The 26,368-nt window shown below is 36.6% G+C and overlaps 3 protein-coding genes across 3 annotated transcripts; all 3 read right to left on the bottom strand.

The window, feature by feature from the left end:
* Positions 1–5,649: 5,649 nt before the first annotated feature.
* On the bottom strand, positions 5,650–6,500 carry LOC121250069 (germin-like protein subfamily 1 member 7). The gene is made up of 2 exons (XM_041148995.1): positions 6,297–6,500; positions 5,650–6,185 (listed from the first exon to the last, which is right to left on the bottom strand). Exons 1-2 carry the CDS (start codon positions 6,433–6,435, stop codon positions 5,650–5,652), a joined length of 675 nt encoding a protein of 224 aa, XP_041004929.1. The 5' UTR covers positions 6,436–6,500.
* Positions 6,501–11,587: 5,087 nt separating this feature from the next.
* On the bottom strand, positions 11,588–12,663 carry LOC121235701 (germin-like protein subfamily 1 member 7). Its single transcript, XM_041132072.1, has 3 exons — positions 12,645–12,663; positions 12,380–12,487; positions 11,588–12,268 (listed from the first exon to the last, which is right to left on the bottom strand). The coding sequence occupies exons 1-3, from the start codon at positions 12,661–12,663 to the stop codon at positions 11,733–11,735; spliced, it is 663 nt and encodes a 220-aa protein (XP_040988006.1). The 3' UTR covers positions 11,588–11,732.
* Positions 12,664–18,386: 5,723 nt separating this feature from the next.
* LOC121248726 (germin-like protein subfamily 1 member 7) lies at positions 18,387–19,264 on the bottom strand. Its single transcript, XM_041147285.1, has 2 exons — positions 19,060–19,264; positions 18,387–18,948 (listed from the first exon to the last, which is right to left on the bottom strand). Exons 1-2 carry the CDS (start codon positions 19,199–19,201, stop codon positions 18,413–18,415), a joined length of 678 nt encoding a protein of 225 aa, XP_041003219.1. The 5' UTR covers positions 19,202–19,264; the 3' UTR covers positions 18,387–18,412.
* Positions 19,265–26,368: the final 7,104 nt, after the last annotated feature.

Genomic DNA, 26,368 nt, shown 5'->3' with positions numbered 1-26,368 from the left:
GGTCACGCATCCCAACGATAGTGCCAAGTGTGTGTACATGCAACAGTATACAATGAACAACGCAATGGATAATTAAGCAAGTCAACTAAGTACCAGAATTTTTAATACAAATACATAAGTAAAATATTTAAAAAGAGTTATACAGTTATCCTAAGGTAAAAAAATATAATACAAGGCAAATGCAAATACGAGTGATCCCAAATCACTCCTCGGGAAGAGCCGAGTCCTCAGGCTCACCCTCATCTTCCTCTGCATCAAAATCTGCGTTACCATAAAACGATACCGCAAGTAAGTATAATCCAAACAAATCTCGAGAATAAAAATGCATTAATGCTACCAACATGCATACATATGATGAAATATGCATTATTCTCAAAACATCATTTTCCCCAAAAATGAATATTTACCAACGCACGCCAAAATCCCATTTGGCCCAAAAATAATAATCTACCATTTTCCCAGAAAATAACCCAATTCAATAAACCATCATTCTCCCAGAAAATGAATCACATAAAAATTCTTTTATTCAACATGATAGCCTATTAATCCATTTTACCGTATGCACCATGATCTCCCCTAGGGAGCATCCACACACCCTGGCTCCCTTCGCCACACCACTGGTAACGACCATGCGTGTGACTTTGTAACGAGCGATACCCAGTTCTCCGCCCAGCGCGTTTGTGGCCAAGGATCCTCTAGCCCTCGCCAGCAAAGGGGTCACGGAGTTGGCACGAGAGCATTACCATCCCGTCCGATCTCGTTGTCGCCCAGCGACAACTCAGGGGACGTCACTCAGTATATTCCGCTCTTAAGTGACTAGAGGAGCTCCACCGAGATAATACCCTATCTCGGCTTAGGGTCTGATACACACGCATCCAAAAATCTTTTATCACACGAAAATCCAGTTTTCATAAAATACATATGAACATGAATGCAATTACACGAAAACTCAGTTTTCATTTACAAATATGAACATGCATGCAATTATGCCATGTACATGAAACAACACCAATAACCAACAACCAACAATTGCCGACACAATCCAATCACACAAACAACTCCATTCTCCAATCCATCCGACCCCCTTACTCCTTGGGCTTAGTCCGGCATAACCAACCAGTTCATAATAAAATGAGTTAGTGCAAAAATACATTTAAATCACGAAAGTTCTTTGGAAAAATACTTACAGTGCTATATAATAATTTTCGAAGGATCACGGAGCTGCAAGAAGTGGCCACACAGCTACAGAACAGTGCAAAATGCACTGTGGCCGTGGGTCTCAAAAACTCACGTTTCAACGGGGACAAACCAAGACCCGAGATTGATAAGGGCTTAGGAATGTCGGTGAAGCCAATGGTGGTGGTGGTTGGTCGTGGGTGGCGGCGTAGAGGGTGGTTGAAGGCTAAAATGCCCAAATCGAAAATGTAGAAGAATGTGCTTCACCGGTAGTAGATCGGGGCTGAGGATGGGTGCATTACGTTGCTATGAGGTCGAGGATGAAGTGGTGAAGAAATAGTGGCCGGAGGTGGCGCGACGGCGGCGCGCGAACACAAGAGGTGCCGCGGCATTGCGTCGTGCGTGGGGACAAACGGCGGCGCGAGAGAGGCTGAGATTGGAGGGTGGTGGTCGCCAGCCGGTGGAGAAGGGAATGAGAGGGGCGGTGAGGCACACGGCGGTGCGTGGCAGTGGTTGGGTGGAGTAGAAGAAACGCACGTGGAGAGAGAGAGAGAGAGAGAGAGAGAGAGAGCCTTTGCGCTCGGGAGAGCAGGGGAGAGAAAAAGAAAATGAAGGAAAAATAAAAGAGAAGAAGAAAAGAAAAAGTGGAAAGAAAAAATGGAGGGAAAAAAATGAGGTCCAATCCTCACATCTTGGGTCCCAAAAATGATCCAACGAAAAGGATTTTAAAACAGCATGTCAAATAAAATAATTTAAATGTAATGATAAAATGAAAATAAAATAATTAAATCCAAAAATAAATTAATTTAAAATGAAGAACAATTTAAATGCATAACAATAATTAATATTAAGGAAACATATCAAATTTAATTTTCACAATTTAAAGATCATAAAAATAAACCATTTAAAAATTCGACAATTTTAAAACAAGAGAATACATTTTTGAATTAATAAAAATAATTTTTCAATAAAAATACACTAAAATACGGGATGTTACAGTCATAAAACCCATTTATGACAAAACTGATAAAATAAAACTGATCTACCACAGTGCCTATATTTTCCAAGTCATCATAGAAGAAGACTGGAGTACCAACCCTTTTACTTCCAAAAGACTTGCTAATACAGACATTGCTTACAATTATCATGACTATATCATTGCCTAGAACATATTCATGTTCTTCAAAGTACCTGATATGAGTCATTCATGTTTCCTTAATTTTGATAAAAAGTTCAAAGGAAACACACTGCCTTTTTGGTTTCTCCAATGGTGGAACCAATTTGGACCAATTCCTGAGAATTTTCCTGATGAGCTCCTGAGGGCCTTCAAATGTTTCACTAATGCTGCTTGTTCTAAATTGGACCGACACATGTCTAGATTTCCTTATTACCTCCACTTTTGTAAATGGTATAAAGTACCATGGATCATGAAATGGGGCTATGAAAGACATGGTGATATATTGGTTCGATATTCCTTTACAAAATGGTGGGATAGGTTTCCCTATACCCATCAAGTTATTGAATATGTGATTAGAGATTTTCCACAAACTGCACCTGATCTGCAGAACAAAGAAGAATTTCCAGCAATCACATATGGTTCACTTGCTTCACCTGGATATCCCCAGATCTAGGCCCCTGCTTCACCAACTACTTCTCACAGAGGAAAAGCTACCAGCTCATCCTTTACTAAAAAATCCTCAAAGTCTTAAAAGAAGAATGTTCTTGATGGGCTTAATAAAAAGGATTTGATCCATCTGCTTAAGAATTCACTGGAAAATGATAATTCTGAAGAAGACAATAATCCAGAAGCATCTTCAGAGGCTTCAGTTGTTGCTGATCCTTACATCAATATTTTTGGACACGATTCTCTAGATACTCCAAAGTTATCTGATGATGAATGATCCATGATATGTCCTACTGACAAAGACGACCATCTCGAAAAGACTGACTAGCTCTTTTGTCTTATTACTTTGTTACCTTATGCCGAAATCAAAGCCAGATAATCTGCCAGAAGACATAATGATGATCCCCTATTTTGTCACCTTATACCGAAAGCAAAGCTAGATAATCTGCTAGATGACATAATGATGACCCCCTGTTTCACTTGATTAAACAGTTCACAATACTGTTCACTCACGGACTGCTTTACTTTTACTATTGTAAACAGGAACTCATTATCCTATAAAATGATAACCTTGCTTTAGAAGCAGGCAGAGCTCATACACTCGCCTTCTTCCTTCTCTCTACCCATATTCTACAGCTCTCTCTATTTCTTGTTTTACCTATTTCAAAGCTTGTAAGTAATTTTACTTTCGTAATTTTACTAAGTTGATATTTTTAATGCAATTGATCATTATCTTTGCATTAATCTTATTTTTATTAATTACTGCACACATGCATATGGTTGGTTATACCGCCTGTGTATTCTTGTGCATACTCTGATATTGCTTCTTTGTCTCTTCTCTCTTCTTCACTTCTCTGCTTGTTTGGTATCAGAGCCATCTCTGGTATCTAATTGTTGCTATTACTTCTCTTCATTTCATCTTGTTTTGTTGATTCACAACCCCCGCCCTGAGTTCTTACTTTGTTTGGTCTATCTCCTTATTGTCCGTCTAGTACCTTGGTAAGACTCGTTTGCCAGAGAGCGTTTAGGGCATTTAGGTTGTCAGGTCGGGATAAGGATGATATTCGCAGAACCCTGAAGTGCGAAGGTCGGTGTTGTCTGGCAACAAAATGGATAGAAGGTTTAGATCTAATTCAATTAGTTCCAGATCGACTATGCCACCTGACATAGTTAATGAAGAAGATTGCTCTTTCGAAGAGGCTATTTCACCTGCTTTGGAATCTTGGAAGATTCCAAAGATTGATTTAGATTCTATTTATCGAACCTCGTGGGTTCAAACTACTTTCAATACTGCTTTTAATGTTAGAATGGTTGAACAAACCTATGTTCTTTCAAAATCTCAAGAAAAATGTTACCTATTCTCAAAAGATCATATTCAAGATTATTTTAAAAGAAGATACAAATACTTGCATATTAGTTATGTTTAAATTGCTGCCAAACCTTTAACAAGGAAATGCATCAATGCTTCTATTCTATTTTGTTTAAGAGATGCTAGATCCAATAATTTTGAAACTAGTATCCTTGGAATGATCCAGTCATCCCTCTCGGAAGGACCGGTTCATTTTGATTGTTTTCCTGATTTTACTCTTGCTTTGGATGACAAAAATATTCTTAAAGTTTTAACTTTGAATATTTTAACCTCTGGTTATGACATGCTTGAGGAAAGCAAACCTCTCGCTCTTATTTTTCGGATTTTCTATCGTCTTTTAAAAACAAATTTAAATCGAAAAACCATTGCAAAATCAACTGGTAGAAAAACTCTTTTGATCCAGAGTTCTACCCCAGATACTAATATTCAAGTTCCAAAGATGGTTTATTGGAAAGATATCTCTCTTCCTAACGAATGGACCTTAGAACATGAAGTTCCTCCTATCAGAAATATTCCCAATGATTGTGTGTGTATATATATATATATATATATATATATATATATATATATCATCGTGCTAAACAACATAACAAGACAATATTCGTTGTCGATCGAATTTGCAAAAACATATCTTAGTGATCATCATGAATCAACGTGACATGTAGGATAGAACCATTACCAGGTGGCTCTTGATCACGCCTGGAATAGGATCTGATCTCCATTTTATATATACAGTACTAGTACTACTATATATCCATGAAGTATTTTAGTCATTGTGTTTTTAGAAGTGATTGATTGATAGATATATACTATGTAGCTAGGGGAGTTACTCATGAATCGGTCTCTGTCTTTCCTTGCAAGGATCATCAGGCAGAACTTGGTAGATTCTTGATCAGCTTTTAATAAAGTTGTTTATCTAATGGGGAGAACCATTCTTAACAACTACAAGTACTTGCAGATATTGAAAATACCATACAAATTCGACTCCTTCAATTAATATTGTAATTTTGCTTCGGACAATCCAAAAATAAACTCGCAAATGTTGTTGTCTTTTTTATTTTCCTTTCCTCTAATATTGACTAAGAATTACCGTGACATGGCATTTTATACATTTCAAGAAATAAATTCATTTGAATCCTATACATTAAATTCATGTGTAATATATTTTTCATTCGTATTATTATTTATTTATTTTTGCATATTTTGCAATGGGGCCGGAATGATGGGGAAGCAAGGTTGGGGCCCCTTACAAGTGATATATCTCTCGACGTCTCAACGTATTCAAAATGCAATTAAGTCCAATCACACTTGTTGATGGTTATAACAAAGAGACTGTAAATTATAAACGACCATTTTATTTGAATAAAATAATTTCAATGAGGTTACAAGTTGGGAAACATTGACAAACTTGATCACACCACCATCTCATGGTTTATTGCAAATATGTCTTGAAATCTATGATTTTAGTTTAGGAAATTAGTTAGAACTGTTTCTGAAGATAGTGAACCACATTCTTGTCCACTTGGAAGGCCTTGGTGAGAACATCTTGATTGATGGGAGGATTGGATCCAAAAACTGCGTTGGCTATGGTGATGACCCCAGGATTCTGGCTGCTCAGACCAGCAAAGGCAACGGCCTTGGTATTTCCGACGTTCAACTGGAAGTGAATGAGACCAATTGGGAACACAAAGACGTCTCCCTTGTTTAGAACTTTGGTGAAGAGGCGGTTACCATCTGCATTGGATGTGACAAAGCCAACATGAAGAGTACCTTCTATGACTACAAGAAACTCAGTGGCGCGAGGGTGGGTGTGAGGAGGATTTAAGCCACGTGGTGCAAAGTCGATGCGAGCCAAGGATATGCCTAGGGTGTTGAGGCCTGGTAGTTGTTCCACTGTCACAGCGGTGACGTTCGACCCCACTTTATTTGAGGTGTTTCCGGGAATGTTCACCGAGCGGAAGAAATCATCAGCAGTGACAAGGTTTGGGTCCTTGCAAAACTTTCCATTCACAAATACTGCAGAAAGAAAGAAAAGAAAATGTTTGTTATCATCATGACTATATATATACACATGATATTATGCAGAAAATACAATCAAAGAATGTAGCAATAATAATGTGTACATACCAGCAGAAGCAGGATTGTCGATTGCAACACAAAAGTCCTGCAGGGGACTGGGGTCATAGGCAGAGGCGAAGGAACAAGCGAAAGCCAACAGGACTAAAGTTACAATGGCGTACTTAGGAAAAACCTTAGAGTTCATCATATCCGAGGCTATGATCTATCTCTGCGTTTAATTTAGTACCGATCTGTGTAAATAATATTGCTTTGGAGGGAATGAGAAATCTTGGATGGTCACATCCCTATTTATAGAGAGAAATTAAGTGAACTGGTCCTTGTTTTCACCATAAACGTGCAAGACTTGTCAACCCTTTAATATTCTGAGGTTATCGATTATTATTAATTTATTTAATGGGCCTGTGAAACATTCTTTTAAGCATTAGTGCTACTCGCATACATATATATGCATTGAAAATGCAACCAAATTGGACCCCTTCAAATAATGGAACGGTGCCATTATTCCACAAAAGAGGTAGATTACATTGACCCAGTTCTCTCTCTCTCTCTCTCTCTCTCTCTCTCAAATAGACCGGCCTGCATGTACCCATGATGACTACCACCATGTATATATGCAATTACAACAAGTTTCCCATTAATTCCACCTTTCATATATTTTTATTTTTATTTTTATTTTTTATTTTTATTTTTTTTAATGATTAAGGAAGTGACTATTAGTGAATTTATATATATTTTTTTAATTTTTTTCTTAATGGTTAAGAATGTTTAAAAAATACTTAAAGAAAAATAAAAAATAAAATAAAAAAATCATTTATACTAGCGTGCACATTAATTTAGTGAGCACATTTGATAGTCACCCTAACGTTATCCTTTCAAGTAATAGTAATCTGCAGCCTTTATCACCTGATCGATCAATATTTTTCCATCACTATTAATTACTGATTCTATTGATCTCGACATGTTGAGTAAATGCTCACATACATGCATTTACTCAACATGTTGCGATCATCCAGAAAATCTAATTCGCATTAGTGAGTAACTCTCTAGAAAATCTGGTGTGAAATTATTGCTAATTTTGTTGCAGTTTAGTTGTGTTTGAGATGGGCCTTGGGCTCGGGGAAGTGTTTGAAATATTTGACGTAGTTGTTGTCGAAATCTGGGCCGAGGGCAGGATGGAGGATGGGAAACGTGTGTATATAGTTGGGATTTGTGAAACTGTGGATTTGTGACTACGGTGTTGTTGTTTGTGACTGTTGTGTGTTATGTCATGACATCCAATAAAATGTCGGTCATGCATCTGCATATTACTGTTATTGATATTTGCCACGATTTATTCAATTGTGTCATGTTATATGCTATGCTGATAAAATTGAAAACAAGGTTTTCGTGTCTTGGTAATATTTTTATAGGTCCGTGTGTATCACAATCCCAAGTCGAGGTGGGGTATTATCTCGGTAACGCTCCTCTGGTCACTCGGGAGCATAATAAACTGAGTGACGTCCCCAACTGGATTGTCTCCTGGCGACAAGGGGCTCAGATGAGACGATAACACTCTCGTGCTGACTTTTTAGCCTCTCCGATGGCGGGGGTTAGAGGATGCCTAGTCACATACGTGCTGGGTGCAGAGCTGGACATTGCTTGTTAAGAAGTCACATGCAGGATCGTTACCCGTGGTGTAACAAATGGAGCCAAGGTGTGCGCATGGTCCATAGGGGAGACTATGGTGCATGCGTAGTAAATGGATGTGTTTTTTGGTAAAACGGTGTTTTTGGCGTGAGAGGTTCTAATAAATGCATTTAGGGGATGGTCATAAAAATGGATATTTTTGGGGGTTTTGCTTCCATGACTGTTGTTCATTGTTTGTTTGTATAATTTCATATTTGAATCTCTTGGTTGTCGCTTTGCTGATTTATTTACTGAGATTGCAAAATCTAATTGTGGTATTCCTACATACGGTTCTGTTTCATAGAATCGTAGACTTTAATGTAGAGGAGGGGTATGAGTAGGACGGACCAACCGCACCTGATGAGTGATGGCTTGGGACTTTACCCGTTATTTGTTGTTGGACCTTTGTATTCATTTCTTTATTTCAACAGGATGATTGTATTAACCTTTTGGAGGACTTTGTTTTGAGTTGTATCGTTTTTAAACTTTCTAGTACTTAGTTTTGTCTGCCTTATATTTTTTCACTATGTTATTTATGTTGTACACATTTTGCATGTTTGCATAGACTTGCACATGGCGATGGGGTGTACGATCCGTGTGGTCATCATCCCCGTGTCACGACTTCCACTCTATTACCATGAATCTGACGCTGGTTACACTAGCATTACTTCTGAGACTGTCATCATAATTTCCTTACTTTCTTGTGCTTTTCCCTTATTAGGACATTGTGATTTGTAAAGCCCTTTCTTCCCACACTTAAAACAGTTTCCAGTAAATTGTTTACTTTGTTTCTTTTTCAACCATTTCTTTTTCTTAAATTGTTTTGGCTTCATCTTGTTCTATGTAAAACGCTTGTTCTGAGCCATCAATAAATTGGATGATTCACTATCTCTATTCGTCATTTCCATCCTTTCTCCTTCAACTACTAAAAGTACTAGAAACAATATCATTGTTATTTCATTTACACTATGTGTTAAAGAAGTAACAATGTGATCCCAAGATGAAAGAAGACTTTTTAGTATGGTTGTAACTTGCATTTTATCAGTGAGAGGATGACCGGCATCATATAATTCTTTTGCAATCAACTCCATTTGAAGTACATGATTGCCAATATCATCATTCTCTTTCATACAAGTTCGATTATACTTATCCAATAATAAATGTATATAAGTATTCGACCTTAAACCATACTTAGCCTCAACTGCAACCATAATTTGTTTAGTAGTTTCATAGTCTTCAAAGAGAGGAATGATCTAATCATTCATACAAAGCAAAATTAAAGTTTTTGCTCATGCATTGTGTTCTTCCCATTTATCTTCACTTGGTTCATTGCTCCCACTTCCATCCAGCCTATTTTCTACACTTTTTGATGGCTTTGGTGTTATTAATGTGCATAAGGTTTTTTCATGAGTTGGAAGAAAAGTTTTATGCATTTTCAGGCCCAGAAATTTCTTCCCATAGATACCCACACTCTTTCACTTATAGATTTAAGAAAATCTCTCATTCGAACTTTCCAATAGACATAGTTATTGCCATAAAAATATGGTGGTGATGTGAGTGATTGAGACCTATCCATTCTAACCACTAAAGAATGATCACACTCAGGAAATAAATCATAGCGGAGTGAACCTTTCTGATACCAATTGAAAAGGCAGTGGTTCTATCTAACACAACACCTAGAGTGGGGTGAATAGGTGTAATTCAATTTTGATGGTCTATTCAAAAATATTGTTAGACAATCAATTAATCAATGATATAAAACACACAAGTAATTAACACAGAGATTTGGTCACGAAGTGGAAACTCATTTGAAGAACGTCTTCAAAGTCTAAAACTACTATGGGTGTAAGTCAACACCTCAAATCCACTATAGAAACTTTTGTTTGTTACAATCAATTTAGAAACACTCAAAAAACCTTTGTAGTAGTCAAACTTGGCTTGCAACACCACGAGTGACCCACTCAATCATTACACGCATGCAATGCCGGAACTCCGACCTTTATATAGCTTCCCACGACAACCTCTCGATTTCTGCTTCAACAGCAGCTCTGAAAACCTTTCGGCCAATGAAAATGTCCACACCAGTGGACTCAACTGTGTTTAATCTTGAGTGTGATATGATGGAGATGTATTTTTCAAGAGAGATTTGACTTTGAATGTGGAAGGATGGAAAAGGCTCTGTTTTAGCTTAGTTTCTCCCACATTAGGATGGAAAATAAGTTTCATTTTCTACTCACCAAGGAATACAGTGCTCAAACCATAGTTTAGGTGACAATTATGAACATTCGCTCAAGCTACATGTCAAGCGTGTGTCGAGCACACGATTTACTTTAAAAGTCACTCGAGCTCCAAGTCAAGCGAGGGTTAAGCGAACTCTCTGTCTTGGATACCACTCGAGCTCCATGTCGAGCTAGTGTTGAGCGAATTCTCTGTCTGGGTTACCGCTCAAGCTTCACATCGAGCGCCTGTTGAGCGAACTCTCTGTATGAGTTCCGCTCGAGTGCTATGTCGTGCGCCTGTCAAGCGAACTCTCTGTATGAGTTCCGCTCGATCACTATGTCGAGTGTCTGTTGAGCAAACTCTCTATATGAGTTCTGCTCAAGCCATGTTGAGCTCACTTCGACCCATTTTCACTTTAACACACTTCAACACTTGTTACAACACAATATAACAAAACTTTTTACAAGAATATGCCAACACACTCCTTTTTACATTAACAAAAAGGTTGTGTCATTTTACACATCCTTAAAAATCACCCCCATGGGAACAATTACCAAGGAGAGGGTGTCATTCCAAAGGGTACACCGTTTGGTGATCACACTCCTTAGAATTACACATTCACAAGCACTACAAAAAGATAAGCTTGTTAAATGTTATTATCACAACAGGTATACACTGCCCATAATATTGGTAGAAATTAAACACGTGATGCCAAAAGTAACACAATCCAGATGCTAATTCAAACAATTTCCAAAACAGAGAGAACGATGTGTACTAACAATCAGCATTGGAACCGTACTTGATTGCGATACAAAAGTTTTGATGAGGACTAGGATCATAGGCATAGGCAAATCAGAAAGCCAAAGCCAAAGCCAATAGGGCCACAGTTACAAGATCTTAGAGGCTATCAGCATTCTGTACGAATATTCTTGCTTTGGGTGAGGGGTGAAGAATGTTGCATGGGAGCATGCCTAGCCATTTATGTAGGGGAGTTACTCATGAATCGGTCTCTGCATGTCTTTCCTTGCAAGGAGATGCAGGTAAGACTTGGTAAATTCTTGATCAGCTTTTAATAAATTTGTTTATCTAATGCAGGGACCGGAGAACCATTCTTAACAACTACAAGTACTTGCAGATGTTGTTGTCCTTTTTATTTTCCTTTCCACAATTATTAACTAGCTAAGAATTACCGTGACAAGGCATTTTATACATTTAAAGTAATAAAATTCAGTAATAAATTCAGTTGAATCCTATCCATTAAATTCAAGTGTAATATATATTTCATTCCTGCTATTATTTATTTATTTATTTTTGTATATTTTGCCTTGGGGCTGGAAAGATAGGGGAAGCAAGGCGAGGGCCCCTTACATTAAGTGATATCTCTCGACGTCTCAACGTATTCAAAATGCAATTAAGTCCAATCACACTTGTTGATGGTTATAACAAAGAGACTGTAAATTATAAACAACCATTTTATTTCAATAAAATAATTTCAATGAGGTTACAAGTTGGGAAACATTGACAAACTTGATCACACCACCATCTCATGGTTTATTGCAAATATGTCTTGAAATCTATGATTTTAGTTTAGGAAATTAGTTAGAATTGTTGCTGAAGATAGTTAACCACATTCTTGTCCACTTGGAAGGCCTTGGTGAGAACATCTTGATTGATGGGAGGATTGGATCCAAAGACTGCGTTGGCTATGGTGATGACCCCAGAATTCTGGCTGCTCAGACCAGCAAAGGCAACAGCCTTGGTATTTCCGACGTTCAACTGGAAGTGAATGAGACCAATTGGGAACACAAAGACGTCTCCCTTGTTTAGAACTTTGGTGAAGAGGCGGTTACCGTCTGCATTGGATGTGACAAAGCCAACATTAAGAGTACCTTCTATGACTACAAGAAACTCAGTGGCGCGAGGGTGGGTGTGGGGAGGATTTAAGCCACGTGGTGCAAAGTCGATGCGAGCCAAGGATATGCCTAGGGTGTTGAGGCCTGGTAGTTGTTCCACTGTCACAGCGGTGACGTTCGACCCCACTTTATTTGAGGTGTTTCCGGGAATGTTCACCGAGCGGAAGAAATCATCAGCAGTGACAAGTTTTGGGTCCTTGCAAAACTTTCCATTCACAAATACTGCAGAAAGAAAGAAAAGAAAATATTTGTTATCATCATGACTATATATACACACATGATATTATGCAGAAAATACAATCAAAGAATATAGCAATAATAATGTGTACATACCAGCAGAAGCAGGATTGTCGATTGCAACACAAAAGTCCTGCAGGGGACTGGGATCATAGGCAGAGGCGAGGGAACAAGCGAAAGTCAACAGGGCAACAGCTACAAGGGCTTAGGAACAACCTGCTTGGAGTTCATCATATTTGAGGCTATATATGATTTATGTCTGGGTTTTAGTACTGATCTGTGTAAGTAAGTAATTAATATTGGCGGGGAGGGAATGAGGAATGTTGGATGGTCACATCTCTATTTATAGAGAGGAATTAACTGATCATGAACTGGTCCATGTTTTTTCCATTAACGTGTAATACTTTTCAATTACTCTTTAATTAATTAATCTGAGGTTATCGATTATTATTATTTTTTTCTTTGATGGCCGGTGGAAACATTCTTTAACCACTAATATTGCTCGCACACATATATACATTGAAAATGCAACCAAATTCGACCCCTTCAATTATGAAACGGTGCATGCAGTACTTTCATTATTCCACAAATATATATTGAGCTGTATTACATTGACCCAGCTCTCTCTCTCTCTCTCTCTCTCAAACTGATCACGACCACGTATCACGTATGCAAGTACAACAACTAATTTCCCATTAATTCCTTTTAGATATTCAGAAAGAATTATTATTTTTTCCTTTCTTAGATGTAAATTCAGGCAATGTGATCATACGAGGATCAGAACTTTTTGTTAAATCGTCAATTACTGCGTACGTGCATGGGTTTGAAGGTGCTGAGTTTAGGTAAACATGAAGATCTTGATCAGTTTTTTCTTATTGTTTGGAGTCTGTGGCATAGAAGAAATCAGAAGATTTTTGTGAATAAAGTCTTGACAACAGACCAAGTAATTGAGCATGCTTTGAGTTTGGCTAAGGATCAAAAGGAAGCTAGAGTTGAGAAACAAACCAGAAAACTTTCGAGTTGCTGTTGGCAGGCTCCTTCTCAAAATGCATTGAAGTCAAATGTACATGGGGCTATTTTTGCAACTCTAAATCGTGCATGTGTGGGTGTTATCTTAAGGAATAGTTCCTCTGAAGTGATCATGGCTGCAAATATGAAGGAAAATGGAGTGAATGACCCGATGGAAATTGAGCTACTGGCTATATTCAGAGGGCTACAAATTTGCATTCCCATGGGTATTGATGAATTGATTATTGAAAGTGATTCATTACTTATAGTCAATGAATTGATTGAGGCAGGTGAACCAAGATCAGCATGGGGTAACCTGGTTTGTGAGGTGAAGAATATGATGAAGATGTTCCCAAACTGTTTTATTCAACACAAGGGATGGATGGCTAATGAAACAGCGCACACTTTGGAAAAGTATGCCATACATCAAGTCAACTTAGTAATTTGGTCTGAAACTTTGATGTAATTGTGGTTGTTCATTTTTAAAAGTGTTACATTCCTATCGGAAAAAAAAAAAAAAAAAAAACAGTAAAACCCAATATCCCACCTTTAGATTTTTTGGGCCATAGCCAATTTTAATATGATCTCCCATTTTAAGATTTATGCCTCATCAGTTCATGTTTTATTTTAGGAACCAATAAACTAAAAAAACCTACATTAACATAACGTAAGTACGTTTTGGCCTTTTATTCTAAGAGTGTGTTTGGATGTTGAAGTGAGTTGAGTTGAGCTGAATTGAGATGATAAACTATTATTGAAATATTATTTTTTAATATTATTATTATTTTGAGATTTGAAAAAGTTAAATTGTTTATTATATTTTGTGTTAGAATTTGAAAAAGTTGTAATGATGAGTTGAGATGAGTTGAGAGTAGTTCAAGATCCAATTATTTCTAGGGAAATGATTGTTTCTAGCTAAAATTAGTCTATTTTCGTCGCAAATATTCATTTTCGTCACAAAAAAATTGTAATGCTCCGTTTCCAGAGGTCCGGAGAGTTAGCTCCTATTACTTAAGAACATCTCCAATAATCAATAATAAATAAACAGAAACTCCAGAAAATACTTAACTTATTTGTTCGATCCAAAAATCCATGTCCCTCCACAGGAACACTAAACAAAAACCTCAATAAAATAAAATAACATCTCCACAAAGACTCAAATGATTCATAATTTAACATACCAAAATAACCGCTAGAGAATAAATTACTAAATATGATCCTCCAAAATACTTGTACCCTTAGCACTCATTCATATATGATCATCAGACTTTTCTAATACTTCATACTCTTGATCTCCAGCTGAACCATAGCAATATCTGAAAAATGTTATGGAGATAAGGGGTGAGTTATCAACAACTCAGTAAACAGAGAACATATGCTAGTATGTTAACATGAGCATTTTCACTGAGTTCAGAATGCAGAAACAAAATATTTCAGTTTCAATATGCAAATCTCAAAAATACATATTATCAGAAAATCAGAGTGATATTTCAAACATTTCATATTCAGAAACCAACTTTTCATATTCAAAGACTCATTTGGCACAACCTGACTGAACATCTTCATCTTATCATATCATATCAGAACATAGACCATATTTAACCTCCGTGGTAGGATTGTGCATTCTGCGAAAAGCCAAGCAGAACATAAATCACTATGTTATCAAAGCGATTGCATTTAGAGCAGAGACCATTATTATATCCCGTAGTTGGGCCAGAAGTCACTATTATATCCCATGATAGGGCTAGAGGTTACTATTGTATCCCGTGACAGGGTCAGAGGTCACTATTGTATCCCGTGACAGAGCTAGAGGTCACTATTATATCCCATGACAGAGCCACATATCAGAGCAAAACAGAATCAGAATCACCATATCAGAATCAAAATCAGAGTCAAAACAGAATTAGAAAGTCATGCCAAAGGTTTTTCAGATGCCACATCTTATCAAAATAGAGTACTGAAATTCAGATCATTTCACATTTTCCAAAACAGATTCAGAACATCTCCACATCACATGCAAAATTTATCAAATTTTCATATTTGCTCATTTTTCTCAATTCAATAACAGAATGCTAAAAATAAGCTCATGTATGCACCAGTCATGCCAGAAAAATACCTTATTCTTATACAGAATTTCATGAGTAATGCAAAACGAATAACTGAGGTTGTTTCAAATTTTTTTAAAAAACATGCATATTTTCTAAAAATCAACCTCAGTCAATTTTATTTTTATGCAAAGTCTAGTATAAGAACCTCGCTTATCTGAACTTTTTAACTTATCATAATTTCTCCACAGCAGTACTGAACAAAAATCAATCGCCACCTATAAAAAATTCATGCAACTTGAATGAATTAATTGAGAACAATTTAAATTACTTAAATGATTTCTGTAAACATAAATAAAATAGAGTCCACTAATACATATTAAAAGTTTAAAACACACTAACACATCTTGTAACTCAAAGGGTAATAATGTAACTTCATCTCAATTAATATATGCTTGACCAACTATATGGTAAGCTTCAGTAGAATAGTTGTTATTTGAAAACAGGTTCACAATACGTGAAATAAGGTTTACGCGGCAGAGGCTCATTGTGAGGGAAGGGAACATGCGACGGCGCAGGGAGCTGGCTAAGGTTGGCGGTTGTGCGTCCGGCGGTAGGGCACTGGGTGAGAGAGAAAATGATGAGAGATAGAGATACATGATGTGAGAGAGCAAATCATGAGGGAGAGAGATGAAACTCACTGTGAGACGAGAAGGACTGACGGTGGCACAGACGAAGGTTTCTGTGGCCCGTCTAGGTGGATTCCGGGGAGAAAGGTAGTTGTCCTACCTAAGCAAGAAACCAGAACCAAAGGCTCCGTGCTTCTGAGCACTCAGTCAAAGTTAAAGTTGGGCATAGAGAAGAGAGACGCGATGGAAGTTGGTTGAGGGTACGTGCGACGGCCAACCACGAGAAGGATACACGCAGAAATGGTGTGGTTAGGGGTTGACGACGGCATCGCTCGGCTGGGCTGCGTTGAACGGCGACAAGCAGAAATGAAAGCTGCTCTGTTTTCGGGGACTAGAACAGAGGTATCTTCGGTGTTTGTTTGACAGTGGAGGAGGCAGGGTGGCTGGGCAGTGGGAGTTGTTCCACGGTGGCTGAGAAGGGGTGCAACAATGGTGGTGCAGGGACGGCGCTGTGGGGGTGGTAACGCAGAGGCAGCGACAGGCTAAGTGGGGTTCATGGTTTGCCAATAGGCTTGGCGGTGCGGCTATCACACGGTGGTTTTTGAGTGGAAGAAAAAGGCAGTTACGTGAATGAGGTGATTCACTGGAAAACAAGTTAGGTTGTGGAAACTTCTTTTGCACGAGAGAAAAACGTTTATTTATAAAGTTGATTGGAAAAACCTAGATGAGAACAAAAAGAGGGTAATCGTGCATGAGAAACGTGCATTGCATGAAGCATAGAACGTACCTGACGTGGAAACTGGTTCCTGGCTTCATGGGCTTGGGTTTGAGCGTCGATTGGGCTTTTCCTTTGAGTTTTCTGCTCTCGATTCAACCTCTAATATAATCCAATTTGTCCCACCAATTTTTCTTGGCCCAAAAAATATTTTACCTAATCCAAAAAATATTTAATGATTCTAATTTAATTAGCAAGTCCAATAAAAATATATTTGACATCAGTCAAAAAATAAAATTTGGGCTCGTAGTCCATTCCAAAAAAAATGCTTGTTAATCTCAAGTGAGCTTTTCATCCGTAAAAACCCATAATTTTTATAGAACAACTTGGTGCTAGACTCAAGTGTTACAAAAATAGTCACAAATATCCGTTTTTCTTGTAATGAATATTGTAATTTCTTACATGAAGGAAAGACATATGGACAAATATAAGTGCTAGTTGATCTTCGTTATTCCATGTACATCAGCTACATCGAGCTGGTTTAAGTACATGAATTGTGGATTCGAAGTTTAATCATGCATAATGCGCGCTGCATACGGTGAGCGTTACATAAATATAAGCCAAAGCAGCCATTTTGTTTCATTAAAATTATATCACGTATGACGGTACAATAAGTGAAATAATGGAAACTAATTAATTTCATCGGAAAAATCAAATGGTTATATATCCATCTAATTAATTGTTGTCCCACCAGAGCTGTTCTCGAAGGTAGTTAACCACGTACGTTCTTATCCACTTGGAAGGCCTTGGTTAGAACACCAGGCATTGATGGGAGAATTAGATCTAAAGACTGCGTTGGCTATAGTGATGACCCCAGGATTCTGGCAGACCGGCAAAGGCAACGGCATTGGTATTTCCCACGTTCATCTAAAAGTAGATGACACCAATTGGGAAGATAAAGACGTCTCTCTTATTTAGAACTTTTGTGAAGAGCTGGCGGTTACCGTGTGCGTTGGATGTGATAAAGCCAATGCGCAAAGTTCCCTCTGTGACAACTAGAATCTGAGTGCCATGAGGGTGGGTATCAGCTTTCAATAAAGTTGGTAGATTCTTATCAGCTTTAAATAAAGTTGTTTATATATGGGGGAGAATCATTCTTAACAACTACAAGTACTTGCAGATATTGAAAATACCATACGAATTATTGAAAATACCATACGAATTCGACTCCTTCAATTAATATTGTAATTTTGCTTCGGACAATCCAAAAACAAACTCGCAAATGTTGTTCTCTTTTTTATTTTCCTTTCCTCTAAGATTGACTAAGAATTACCGTGACAAGGCATTTTATACACTTCAAGAAATAAATTCATTTGAATCCTATCCATTAAATTCATGTGTAATATATTTTCCATTCGTGTTATTATTTATTTATTTTGTATATTTTGCCTTGGGGCCGGAAAGATAGGGGAAGCAAGGCCGGGGCCCCTTACATTAAGTGATATCTCTCGATGTCGTCTCAACGTATTCAAAATGCAATTAAGTCCAACCACATCTGTTGATGATTATAACAAAGAGACCGTAAATTATAAACAACCATTTTATTTCAATAAAATAATTTCAATGAGGTTACAAGCTAGGCTAGGAAACATTGACAAACTTGATCACACCACCATCCCATGGTTTATTGCAAATATGTCTTGAAATCTATGATTTTAGTTTAGGAAATTAGTTAGAATTGTAGCTGAAGATAGTTAACTAGATTCTTGTCCACTTGGAAGGCCTTGGTGAGAACATCTTGATTGATGGGAGGATTGGATCCAAAGACTGCATTGGCTATGGTAATGACTCCAGGATTCTGGCTGCTCAGACCAGCAAAGGCAACAGCCTTGGTATTTCCGACGTTCAACTGGAAGTGAATGAGACCAATTGGGAACACAAAGACATCTCCCTTGTTTAGAACTTTGGTGAAGAGGCGGTTACCGTCTGCATTGGATGTGACAAAGCCAACATTAAGAGTACCTTCTATGACTACAAGAAACTCAGAGGCGCGAGGGTGGGTGTGAGGAGGATTTAAGCCACGTGGTGCAAAGTCGATGCGAGCCAAGGATATGCCTAGGGTGTTGAGGCCTGGTAGTTGTTCCACTGTCACAGCAGTGACGTTCGACCCCACTTTATTTGAGGTGTTTCCAGGAATGTTCACCGAGCGGAAGAAATCATCAGCAGTGATAAGTTTTGGATCCTTGCAAAACTTTCCATTCACAAATACTGCAGAAAGAAAGAAAAGAAAATGTTTGTTATCATCATGACTATATATACACACATGATATTATGCAGAAAATACAATCAAAGAATATAGCAATAATAATGTGTACATACCAGCAGAAGCAGGATTGTCGATTGCAACACAAAAGTCCTGCAGGGGACTGGGGTCAGAGGCAGAGGCGAGGGAACAAGCGAAAGCCAACAGGGCAACAGCTACAAGGGCGTACTTAGGAACAACCAGCTTGGAGTTCATCATATTTGAGGCTATATATGATTTATGTCTGGGATTTAGTACTGATCTGTGTAAGTAATTAATATTGGCGGGGAGGGAATGAGAAATGTTGGATGGTCACATCTCTATTTATAGAGAGGAATTAACTGATCATGACTATTCCACAAATATATATTAAGCTGTATTACATTGACCCAGCTCTCTCCCTCTCTCTCTCTGTGTGAAAGAATTCATTTTTTTTTTCTTTTCTTAGATGTAAACTCAGGCAATCATGTGAACGTACTCCATCTCTTTAAATTAATATATAGATCATACGAGGATCAGAATTTTGTGTTAAATCGTCAATTACTACGTTCGTTCATGGGTTTGAATAATACTTCAAGATACCGTCGTTTTGTATATACGTTATCCCAGGTGCGTTAGCCCTGGACATAATGATTTAAATAAAAAAAAGTAAAAAAATCAATAATTTATTTGTCTGGGAAAAGAAAATACAAGGTTAAAAAAAGACAAAAAATTAAAATTAAAAAAATCTAAACTTCAGCAAAGTATGAGTATTGGTCTGCATCCATATTGAATTATCTATTTACGTAATCTCTATATAATAAAAAAAATATTTTTTATTTTTTATTTTAAAAAAATTGAAACAAAAAGAAAGGAAAATGAGTGCACTGTCAGAACAAAAAGGACATAAAAAAGAGACGTCAATTCTTGTGCGCCGCGGGGCTATTAATTAAGGGCTTTTTGGTAAAACATAATCTTTCATTAAATTTTTCAAGAGAGCTACACGTCAAATGGTCAAGGGTCTTAAGGACCTTTCGATAAAACAAGATCCTTCATTAAATTTTACAAGGGAACTACACGTCAAATAATCAAGGGTTTTAAGCGCCTTTTGGTAAAACAGGATTTAACAGACTTAACAGAAAAATAAGAAAAATTAACAGAAAAATAACAAAAGTTACTATTTATAGTTAGATAGTCACTTATTATAATAGAGTAGATATATACCCATTTTTTGTAATATAAAATTAATTAACAAGTGAATACTATAATAATGTCCTGAGTTTTGATCAGCTTGGTCTAAATGTCCGTCCAAATATGCCTTTAAAATATTGATCTGCTGCATGCCTTTCTGATCACCTTGATATATAATATTTTTTTATAAGCTCATGTACTAATTAAAAATATTCTTCCATCATTATTGACTTGAATACGATAATTAACAATGTGAGGGACGTGCTTGGTCTAAATAGACTTAATCATGTACATGTACTATCCTCATACACAGGCATTTCAAATAATATTAATCTGCAGCCTTAATGATCACCTCAATATTTTTCTATTATTGATTCTATTGATCTCTATATTTTGCATGCAGCCATCATTTTACCCATTCACATCCAATCTGAAAAAACCTGAAGTTTCTTGTACACGCGTCTTTCTCTATGAGCGAAGCCCCTTCTTCATGGAATACTATATATATAGCTAGATTATTTTGATTTAACTTGAAATAGATACTATCTATTTAGTTATTTAGTGTAAAATATTATATATTTATTATATATCATTCTATTTTTAAAAATAATCGAAGATATATATAATATGATAAAATTTAAAATAAAAAATATTATTTTTATATAAATATTACCCACATGATCATCATATTTTTTTTACAACGAGAATTAACGTTGGTCATCATATTACCTAAATAAATATTATTTTTTAGAATTAACGTTGATCATCATATTACCCAAACCAATGAGTCTTACGAAAAATTAGTATTCCAGGCCTACTCCTCTTGATTTATAGTTTGAAGAAAAACTGTTTCAAAACTAGTATTCTTACTCTGCAGACAAAGTTTACGAATGGAATATTGACTGGTTATCTGAACAGGAAATCCTCAATACCATGAGTAAAATGTTTTTAGTTGCAAATGCTTATATCAACAATAATATCAGACAACCTGATATTGTTTTGATTTTAACTCAAGGTTTTTCTAGTGTGCTTCGTCATTGGTGGGACAAACATCTCACAATTGACATGAAAGAAACCATTTAGAATGCTGTTAAGCGTAATGATGAAGGGTTACCGATTTTTTATGACACAATTGGGATAGCTCATCCTAATGGTGTTAACACCTTGATTTATACTATTTTAAACAATTTTATTGGTACACCATCTAATATCACTAATCGCGTTAGTGATCAGTTGAATAACTTCCAATGTCATCAGATATCAGATTATAGATGGTACCAAGATGATTTTATTTCCAGAATAATGCTTCGGGATGACAGACAGAAGCCTTACTGGAAGGAGAAATTTATTGATGGTCTACCTCGTTTGTTTGCTTACAAAGTAAAGGAAGAACTTACTGATATCTCAGGATTTCTTAATTACGAAAATTATACCTATGGTGATATTTTCAGCGTAATAAAGAAACTTGGTATTAGTATGTGCAATGATCAAAGAATGCTTCATGAACAGATGAAAAATAGTAAGAAAGCCAAATATGAAATGAGAATTTTTTGTGAACAATTTAGCCTTCCTTCTATTGCTCCATCTAAAAGAAAGCATAAACATTTTAAGAAGTTTTCCAAACCTCATGGCGGTACAAGGAGAAAACCCCATGATGATTTTTATAAGAAAAATACTAAAAAACCATTTTCTAAAAAAATGAATTTTAAAAATTCTTCAAAAGGAAAATGCTTCAATTGTGGCAAATCTGGGTATTTTGCTAATAAATGTCTCAAGAAGCCCAATAAATTGAAAAAGAAGCTTAACCAACTGAATATTGATAGTAATGATCAAGAAGAACTGTTTTGACTCCTAGAAACAGGATCCTTTTCATCATCTGATGTCCAAGAGATTAGTTTTAGTGATTCAGAGTATCACTCAGAAACTGAATCTCTAGCTTCTCCTGGTACTAAGCTTGGTTACGATTGCAATGATTCTTGTTGCAAAACTTTGAGTAAAATAGTCAATGTTTTAACCAAAGCAGAAGAACAAGAAAATCTTTTATTAACCTTAATCTCACAGATTACAAATCCGGAACTTAAAGAAGAATATCTTCTTAAACTCAAGAAGATAATGGTTCGTCAAGAACCAGAAACTTCTAAGCAAATTATTAGTTTTCAAGACGCCTTGGAAAGATTTCAAAAGAAAAAACCGAAGGATGTTTCTACTGCCGATTTACAACACGAAATTAATTTTGTTAAAAAAGAAATCGTTGAACTCATATCCGAGATAAACAATCTCAAATCTGAAAATGAAATCTTGAAACAAGAATTTTTGTGTTTTAAAATTGACAAATAACTTGATCAAGATATTCCTTCTGATAATGAGCAAACAAATGAATCTGATTCTAGTCAAAATGAAAAGACTAGTGACAATCAGATATGTTTGATTTGACAAACTATTCCTCCTAAATGGTTTTCTCGAGTTACCATTATTGTTTCTCGAGATTTTTGATTTTCTGTAGTTGCTATGATTCATTCTGGATCAGACTTGAATTGTATTCAAGAAGGATTGATCCTAGCAAATACTTTGAATAATCCACTGAAAAGTTATTTTCGGCAAATGAATCTCAGATGAAGATCAATTATGAGCTCAATAATGCTCATGTTTGCCAAGATAATGTCTGTTTTAAAATCCCTTGTGTTTTAGTCATAAACATGTCTGACAAAGTGATTCTAGTGATTCCTTTTATTTCTTCTTTATATATTTTTTTTACTAAAAAAGATGGTATTACTACCGACCCTTTTGGTCAAAAAGTTAAGTTTGAATTTACTTCTCACTTTGAGATTGATATGGATAAGGGTTTGAAATCTTTGCTTTCTGCAAAAACAAAACATTTGAATTTCCTCTAATAGGAAATCAAATACAAAAAGATTTCAGAACAATTTTCTAATGATTTATTACTTTAAAAAATTGCTGATTTTAACAAACGTTTAATTTCAGATGTTTGTTCTGATTTACCCAATGCCTTTTGGTATAGGAAGAAACATGTTGTTACTCTTCCATATATCAAAGATTTTCATGAAAAGAATCTTCCCACTAAAGCCCGACCTATTCAAATGAATAGTCAGACTTTAGAATTTTGCCAACTTGAAATTGCTGATCTTCTTAAAAAAGGGATAATTAGACATAGCAAGTCCCCTTGGTCTTGTGCGACCTTCTATGTCCAGAAAAATGCTGAACTAGAAAGAGGAAACCCCATCTAGTTATCAACTATAAACCTCTGAACAAGGTCTTAGAGTGGATTAGGTACCCTATTCCCAACAAAAATGACTTGATTCATAGGATAAGCAATGCTGTTGTCTTCTCCAAATTTGACTTAAAATCAGGATTTTGGCAAATCCAGATAGTTGAGTCAGATAGGTATAAGACTGCATTCAATACCCCTTTTGGTCACTATGAGTGGAATGTGATGCCCTTTGGTCTCAAAAATGCCCCTAGTGAATTCTAAAATATTATGAACGATATTTTCAATTCGTTCACCCTTTTTACCATTGTCTACATTGACGATGTCCTCATTTTCTCCAAATATTGATGAACACTGGAAACATTTGAATACGTTTCTTGATATCATTAGATTAAATGGTCTTGTCGTCTCGGCAAAAAAGATTAAATTGTTTCAAACCAAGATTAGATTCCTTGACTATAATATTTTTGAAGGCAAAATCAGACCCATTCAATGGACAATTGAATTTGCTGACAAATTTCCTGATGTCATCACTGACAAAAAACAATTGTAGAGATTCTTAGGATCTCTCAATTAAGTTGATGATTTCTACCAAGATATGAGGAAACAATGTCGACATTTGTTCAAATGGCTTCTACAAAATCCTCCTCCTTGGTCAGAAATTCATACTGCTCTAGTAAGGAAAATCAAAGCATATGTTAAGACTCTCTCGTGCCTTGGTATCCCTACTTTTGATTCTTTTAAATTTGTTGAAACAGATGCCTCTAACATCGGTTATGGTGGCATTCTGAAATAGACTGTTTCACCAGACTCTCCTGAACAAATTGTTCGCTTCCATTTTGGAGTTTGGAATTCTACATAAGAAAATTATAATACTATTAAAAAGGAAATATTATCTATAGTACTATGCGTTTCCAAATTTCAAAGTGATTTACTTAATAAGAAATTCTTATTAGGAGTTGATTGCAAAAGTGCTAAGTATGTATTAGAAAATGATGTTAAAAACATTACATTAAAACATATTTTTGCACGTTGGCAAGCTGTTTTAAGCGTTTTTTATTTTGATATTGAATTTATCAATGGCACAAATAATTCTATTCCTGATTTTCTTACCTGTGAATTCTTGCAGATACCCTACAATGAGCAAGAAAAAAGGAAAAGAAAAACAGACCACAACTCCTCCTCCCATTCCTAATAGGAAATCTATCAACAATGAACCAGCTTCAACCCTTGTTTCATCTACTTTACAAATTACCAATAGGTTCACTCCTCTTGGTAAAGTCATACAACCTGCTACCTTTGCTTCAACTATTTCAACTGCCTTTGATCCATATGCAAAGGCAATTGCTTCAAAATCTATTGTTACTCAGTATTTGCCCAAACCAAAAATTGAGTACATTAGAAAAGCTTATTCTACCAACTTATTTTACAATGAGCCAAATAGATCTGTGCAGACAGATCTATTCAAAATTGCTTCAACTTATTTTCCCCATGGTTTCCACTGAATACTAGAGAATTCCTCAAAAAATCTCCAATTCTATTCCAATATTCTTGTTCTCACTAATTCAATTGTCATTGTGGCGCACCCGACCCCTATGTATGGGAACACGGGAATCGAGACACCTAGATGATGACAACACGATCACGCATCCCAACAATAGTGCCAAGTGTGTGTACATGCAATAGGATACAATCAACAACACAGCGGATAATTAAGCAAGTCAACTAAATACCAGAATTTTTAATACAAATACATAAGTAAAATATTTAAAAAGAGTTATACAGTTATCCCAAGGTAAAAAAAATATAATACAAGGCCAAATGCAAATACGAGTGATCCCAAATCACTCATCAGGCAAAGCCGAGTCCTCAGGCTCACCCTCATCTTCCTCTGCATCAAAATCTGCATTACCATAAAACGATACCGCAAGTAAATATAATACAAACAAACCTCGAGAATAAAAATGCATTAATGCTACCAACATGCATGCATATGATGAAATATGCATTATTCTCAAAACATCATTTTCCTCGAAAATGAATATTTACCAACGCAAGCCAAAATCCCATTTGGCCCAAAAATAATAATCCACCATTTTTCCAAAAAATGACCCAAACCAATAAACTATCATTCTCCGAGAAAATGAATCACATAAAAATTCTTTTATTCAACACACGCTATTTTCCTAGAAAATAGCCCATTAATCCATTTTACCGTATGCACCAAGATCTCCCCTAGGGACCATCTGCACACCCTGGCTCCCTTCACCACACCACGTGTAACGACCATGCGTGTGACTTTGTAACGAGCGATGCCCAGTTCTCCGCCCAACGCGTTCGTGGCCAAGCATCCTCTAGCCCCTGCCAGCAAAGGGGTCACGGAGTCGGCACGAGAGCATTATCATCCCGTCCTATCTCATTGTCGCCTAGCAACAACCCAATGGACGTCACTTAGTATATTCCGCTCTCGAGTGACCAGAGGAGCTCCACCGAGATAATACCCTATCTCGGCTTGGGGTCGTGATACACACGCACCCAAAAATCATTTATCACATGAAAACCCAGTTTTCATAAAATACACATGAACATGAATGCAATTACACGAAAACTCAGTTTTCATTTACAAACATGAACATGCGTGCAATTATGCCATGTACATGAAACAACACCAATAACCAACAACCAACAATTGCCGACACAATCCAATCACACAAACAACTCCATTCTCCAATCTATTGAAGGATCACGGAGCTGCAAGAAGTGGCAACACAGCTACAGAACAGTGCAAAATGCACTGTGGCCGTGGGTCTCAAAAACTCAAGTCTCAACGGGGACAAACTAAGACCCGAGATTGATAGGGAATGGCTTAGGAATGTCGGTGAAGCCAATGGAGGTGGTGGTTGGTCTTAGGTGGCGGCGTAGAGGGTGGTTGAAGGCTAAAATGTCCAAATCGAAAATGTAGAAGAATGTGCTTCACCAGTGGTAGATCG

This window comes from Juglans microcarpa x Juglans regia, chromosome 1D (assembly GCF_004785595.1).
Source record: "Juglans microcarpa x Juglans regia isolate MS1-56 chromosome 1D, Jm3101_v1.0, whole genome shotgun sequence".
Classification (NCBI taxonomy): domain Eukaryota; kingdom Viridiplantae; phylum Streptophyta; class Magnoliopsida; order Fagales; family Juglandaceae; genus Juglans; species Juglans microcarpa x Juglans regia.
Note: the sequence above shows the minus strand (reverse complement) of the source record. Positions and strands in the feature narration are given on the sequence as shown.